The sequence below is a fragment of the Bubalus kerabau genome, chromosome 19, assembly GCF_029407905.1.
Source record: "Bubalus kerabau isolate K-KA32 ecotype Philippines breed swamp buffalo chromosome 19, PCC_UOA_SB_1v2, whole genome shotgun sequence".
NCBI lineage: Eukaryota > Metazoa > Chordata > Mammalia > Artiodactyla > Bovidae > Bubalus > Bubalus kerabau.
In genome coordinates this window covers 64,826,045-64,832,044 of record NC_073642.1, presented here as the reverse complement: position 1 = coordinate 64,832,044, position 6,000 = coordinate 64,826,045, and the positions used below count along the sequence as shown (strand labels likewise).

Below are 6,000 nucleotides of genomic sequence, written 5' to 3'. Positions count from 1 at the left end.
GGGGAGGGGGTGTCATGTGACTGTTTAATCTGCCCCCACTGCATGGCCTGGGCCCTGCAGCCACACTGGGAACCAGAGCCCCACACAAGGTTAATAAAAATGCACTTTGATTTGACAAAACGATTTATGATTCTCGAACTATTTCTCAATAAAGAAATTTAAAGAGACTGAAAAATATGAAGGATTATCTGCTGGAGTGCACTGCGAAGCTAGAAATATTTGTGAGTTCAAAAAGCTTTCTGACACCGTCTTCTTTTTTTTAAAAGAGTGCAGAAAATGTGGCATTTCTTCCCATCTGATTCCTGTCTGCACAAAGACCCAGCCCTGGGCCCAGCACACAGTAGGTCTGCAGCAGGTTTTGGAGAACCCAGTTGGAAGTATTGTGGTATTTAGCGCCATATTTGTACTTGCACTTTCCCCTTTTAGTTTCATATGTTAAGCACCTGCACCCCCCTCCCCTCCATTTTGGGGAAGGGAGTGACTTTTATTCTAAACAAAGCCTCGGTAGATCAGGGTATGGTGTGTGTGTGTGTGTGTGTGTGTGTGCGCGTATGCACGCGCGCGCGCGCCCCGCGCGCGTGTGCAGTAACCTTCTCAGAAGGGTCTTGGATCGTTGGCCTGCCAGGGGTCCTGGGGAGGGTAACAGGGCTGGGGCTGGGGCCCGAGCTCCGCCACCCGCCTCCCGCTCCGCCTGCCTGTTGTCTGGGCATCAAGCGAGTGGGGAAACATTAGCGCGGGCCAGCTGCCGAAGCCGGGCGGGGTCGAGGGAGAGGTCAAGGTCGGCGGAGAGGCGGCTATTGATCCGGCTTGGAACGCGAGACAGGGAGCCCAGCAAGACTAAAGGGGGAGCTGTGAGACCAGACATTAACAGCTTTCTGCGCTAATGATGCCCGTGCCAGACGGGCAGAGGGAAAAAAAGGAGACTGGAGCGGCAGCTGGGATTGCTCGCTGCCTGCGCCCGGCCGCCTCTCCCGAGAGGAGGAGGAAGGCGAAGGGGCCAGCGCAGGGCCGGGCAGGGGCAGGGCAGCCTCTCCCCGGCCGCCGCGAGGTGGAGCGCGCCGGCGGGCGGCGGCGTGTCCAGCCCTGCGCCGGCCCGCCCGCGCGTCCTTCTTCCCGCCGTCGGGGCAGCGCGGGGCCAATGAGGAAGTGCTCCCCGGGTCAGTCGCGGCCCGCGCCGCCCCTCGCCCGCTACTTCCTGCTGGGGGTGGGGCAGGGTGCCCCCTCCCCAGACGCCGCCGCTCGAGCGCGCGCGACTTGGCAGCTGCGGCTGCGCCCCCCAACCCCCGACCCCGGGCGCCTCGCGCAGTCCACAGGAGGGGGGGGGTCCCTTTTTTGGAGAGGGGTACCCAGTCCCACCCCCATTACCCGCAGACCCGAGTCCCCATCCTTGCAATCAACCCCGGGAGGGCGAGGGTCGGCGTGCTGGGATTTCGGGCGCCTGGGCGCAGGCAGTGGGGAACCGCCGGCAATTTGAGTCCAGACCTGCCTCCGTGCGCTGTGTGACCTTGGGCCACACGCTCACCCTCTCTGGACTTCACACCGCCAGTTCTCAGCTTAAAAAAAAAAAAAGCTCTCCCAAGTTTAAGAATGTGGGCGAGTTGGGATGGCCGGTGTATGGTATTCTTGAGAAGTTTTTTAAAGGTGCGTGTCGGCATTTTTTTTTTTTTTTTCTTTTTTAGGCCACTTTCCTGGAAAGATTTTCGTGGCGGGGCTGGATGGGAGGAGAGGGAGGTACTTCCAGATTTTGGACCACGTGGAGGTGGGGTGTCGGTGGTGGGTGGTGGGCATGCAGCCCCTGGTGGGGAGGTCATGCGGACTGGCTCTTCGCTTGCCCCCTTTCACCCCCCTCCGCCCAGTCTCTACCAGCTCGTCCCCCGACCCTGCAGCCCGGTCCGCAAACTGCCTGCTAGAACATATTTTATTGTTATTTTTTAGTGGGGGGGGTGGCTTGGGCAGGGAGCTCTTTCTGTCCTCGCTAATGGGCGCTGCGCTCCGGTAAGTTGTTGGTGCCGTCGCCCCACCCAAGACCTTGGGGGCGAACAACGCCCCCCTTCCCGCCCCCGCCCCGTACCCCTCCAAGGAAAAGGCCCCGAGGGAGGCGGCGCGCCCGGAGGCGTCACGGCCCAGCCTCGCGCTCCCAGGAGGCCGCCAGAGCCCGGCCTGGGGGCGGGGTGGGGTGGGTGCAGCTGGGCTCGCCCGCGAAGCCCAGCCCCGAGCCAGGCCCCGACCCGCCCTGGCCGCCTCCCGGCCCAGACCCGAGAAACCTGGGAAGGGCGAGGGGGCCGGCCGCGTGGCGCGTCCAGCCGGGAGGTCAAGTCGCGAAACGGATGAAGTTGGCCGTGGCCGGAGGAGGGACGGGGAGGTTGGGGGAGGGGGTTGTGGATGTCCACGCGAACCGCGTCCTGGCCTTGTCCCCGGGCCACGGACAGGCCCCCACACCTCCTCTCAGCCTCGCCGGCTGGAGATCAAACGGCTGACAAGGCAGCTGTGTCCTTCCTTTCCAGACTGACGGGCGATTTCAAGTCCTGCCCTGGGCGGAGGAGCCCTGGGGGTGGGGGGCGTTACTTCCAGGCTGCAGTAATTGTCAAGGGGTGGGAGGGGACTGGGGGACGAGGGGGGTCACCCACGCGAGTGTGTCCAAAGATCCGGCCACACCTACCTCTGGGTCGGCAACTATGAGACGCTCTCCCACGTGGAGCACCCCTGCCCCTCACCCCCATGCTTCCGAGAAACCTTGGCGTTAGGGGTGGGCTCCGTGTTTGACCCCGAGACTGAATGGGATGAGGTGCAGGGAGCGCAAAGATTTCGGGTGGACATGCCTTCGGAATGGGACTCAAACAAGGTCTCACGTTTCTCCGCCCCTCAGTGTGCCCCGGATTCTCTCCTCTTAGTATCTTTTATCTTGTCCCCTTGGCTCTCCCAGTTTGAAATATCAGGATTTATATGGAGACACTTTTTGGAAGTTTAACCCCGACCCCTCAATAAAATCAAAGTGAAAACAACCAAACTACTTTCCTCGGGAGACGGAGTAATTGACCATGTGGTCCTAGTCCCCGTGTCGACCCCAACACTCTTTCATAGCCATCCCCCACCCCCCAAGAGCTTTCGAATGAGTGGGTGGGGATTTGCGTTGCTTCAACTTACTTCCACGCACACCGCACTCCGCCCCCCTTCTCTGGGGGTCCAGCTCCCTAGAAGGGAGGAGGGATGGAGAGGATTTTCTTTTATTTAAAAATATCTTGCCCACGGCCCTCCCTCCCTCCCCCCATTTTGCGCTGCCAGTGCACCGGGAGGAGAGGAGCGCACACACACAAAAAACGCCGCACGTATGGCCGGCCTGAACTGCGGGTGTGCGCACGGGCGAGTGTGTGTGTGTGTGTGTGCGCGCGCGCGCGCGAGTGTGTCTCTGTGTGTGTGTGCTTTCTTGTTCTCTTACAGGGTACAATGTTAAAAAGCCACCGCTAGTCGCCCCCAGTGCTCCGACTCTCTGGGTCTTTTTGTCTCTAGTGCAGATTAAACGTCACGTCCGCACTTGAACTTGAATTTTATCCCATTGTACAGAGGCAGCCCCAGCCATAGAGAGACCGAGAGCTCCCAGAGAACCCGGACTCCGCCATCTTCACGTTGCAATCTATAGCTCCCAGTCCGCGCCCGCACCGACCCAGGCGCACTGGGCGAGCCGCCCCGCAGCCCAGCTCCCCCCGGGCCAGCGGCTCCAGGGGAGCGCTGGGGAGCGCTCGCGGGGACCCGGCAGCCTCTCCGGCCGGCGCCAGCCTGCCAGGTGAACTGGGAAGGAGCCGCTCCTGGAGTCCCCCCAGAGCCTCGGAAGGGTCAGTCTCCGAGAAAAAAACAGGCAGCCCGCAGAAAACCCAGAAACCACCGAACCGGGGCAGTTTTACATTGCTTTGGGTTTTTTGAGGGGGCGGGGTGAGGGGGTACGAGACAAGTCCTCAAGTTTTCTTGGCTTTTTTCCTTTTCTTTTCTTTTTCTTTTATTTTTTATTTGTTTGCATTCCCCCCCCTTCCCCCCGCCCTTCCTGGTAGAAGTGCGCTTTACACCTACCAGACCCTGAAAGTGTCAGGAGCCGGTGCAAAACCCGGTTTAAGTTCGAGACATTTGGAAGTCCAGGAGGCCAAGCAGTTTGAAGAAGTGTATGCAATTTTTTTTTTCCTTGAAAAGAATATATTTTTGAAGAAGCCAGCCAGTCCGCGGCAAGCCGCAGCAGATTTTTTTTTTTTTTGCCTTTCTCCTATTTTAGATCGAGAGGTTTTGCTTTTTCTTTTTCCTTCTCTTTTTCTTTTTGCAATTAAAAGAAAAAACAGCATAGAAGAAAGCGCAAAATAAAGAAGAAGAGGAGGAAGAGAGGGCAAGAGAGGAAGGAAAAAAAAAAACAACCCAAAACACCAACCCGGGCAGAGGAGGAGGCGCGGCGGCGGCAGCGGCGCGGCGGCAGCGGCGGCGGCTCGGACCCCCTCCCCCGGCTCCCCCCATCGGTCCAGCTCTCCGGGCGATGTCAGAATAGATGCCGGGGCAATGTCCCGCCGCAAACAGGGCAACCCGCAGCACTTGTCCCAGAGGGAGATCATCACCCGTAAGTGTCTGCGGCGTGCGCGCGAGGGGCCGGAGCGTGGGGCTCCGGCGCCCAGGGCTGGGGACACCGAGCCGGGCACAGCCGGGCCGGGTGCCCGGGCGGCCCGCGGGCTTGCACAGGGGCAGCGGCGTCGGCCCAGAGCCTGGTTGGGGGGGCGGGAGGGCCTTAGGAAAGTTTCGTTGCAGCCCAGGGAGTCCGGGCGCTGCGCAGTCTGATGCGCCCGGGGCTCGAGGGCCTGCGGAGCGGGCTCCGGGGCCGGGGAGGGGGCGCGCAGGCAGGAGGAGGTGTGTGTGTGCGCGCGGAGCCCGGCTGGACGCTCGCCCCTCCGAGCGGCGTGTGTGGCGGCGGCGGCGCTGGTGGCGGGGTTTGGAGAGGAGGGGGGAGGGGGTTGGGGGAGCGGAGGGGGAGGGGGGAGCCGGGAAGTGGGGAAAAGTTGGCGAGCGCGTGGGTCCGCGCTGACGGCGCGGGCGGAGGGGAGCGGGGTGCGCTCGGGCCTGGGGGAGACGCAGGGCGAGGGGTGGCCGCCGGCTCCGAGTCCCCCCAGTCGCGGCACCCGGCTGGGCAGGGCGCCGGCCACGCCGGTTCTCGGATTCCGCTGCCGCCTTTCTCTCCCCTCCTCGTGCTATTTGCAAAAGAATCCAGCTGCGCGGCTGTTTGCTGGGCTCCTGCACCCCCACCCCCATTTCCCCACCTCCGTCTGTCTCCTGGGATGTTCTTGTCTTCTTTCCCCCACTACTCCAAAAAAAAAAAAAAAAGGTGGGGGACATCGGGGGCTGGTGAAAAATCCCCGCCACGAGGGGGCTGGGGGGAAAGGGTTGTCAGCTCGGAGTGGGAAGAGAGGGACGTGCTTATAAAATAGTGGAAAAAAAATAAAAGAAAGAAAAGAGGAAAAAAAGGGAAAGAGACCTATCCATCTCTTACCCATCCGCCTATCTCAGATCTTTCATCTTCCCCTATCTAAATAAACAAGGCAGGTCGCAGTGGAAATCCACCCGCTGAAATCGTGTGGATTTCAAGCAAGTGGCGGGGAAGGCGAAGTCAGGCAAGGGGGCAGAGACGCAGCAGCTTCCAGCGTCCCGGTCGGGTTTATTTAGCGAAGGGAAGAAGCGTGCGGGAGCGGGCCAGGTACGGGGTTGGCAGGGGAGCTCGCCCGGGTGCCTGCAACTTGCACCGGGAAGGTCGGCTCGCCGCGCTCCCTGCCCACCGCAGCCCGCGGGGCCGCTGCTCCGCCGCGCGCAAAGCTTTCCCCGAGGTCCTTTCTCTCGCGGTGTCGGAGTCGCCGTTGCTTTTTTTTTTTTAATTTTTGTTTTAAATTGCAATAGAAATAAAACATCCTCTTGGTGCCATCGAAACCGCGGGCAGGTTGTGTTCCTTGCCATCCTCCGATCACTTTGTCAGGCTGGGGCCCG

General features: G+C 60.8%; 1 protein-coding gene across 3 annotated transcripts in view; it reads left to right on the top strand.

Annotated features, from left to right (window-relative positions):
* The first annotated feature begins 4,533 nt into the window (after nt 1-4,533).
* The window catches only part of BCL11B (BCL11 transcription factor B), a 96,523-nt gene continuing 95,056 nt past the window's right edge, over nt 4,534-6,000 (top strand). For all 3 annotated transcript variants that reach the window (XM_055555585.1, XM_055555583.1, XM_055555584.1), the window contains exon 1: nt 4,534-4,591. In XM_055555585.1, the coding sequence (XP_055411560.1) occupies nt 4,534-4,591 (58 nt within the window). The remainder of the gene's footprint in view (nt 4,592-6,000) is intronic.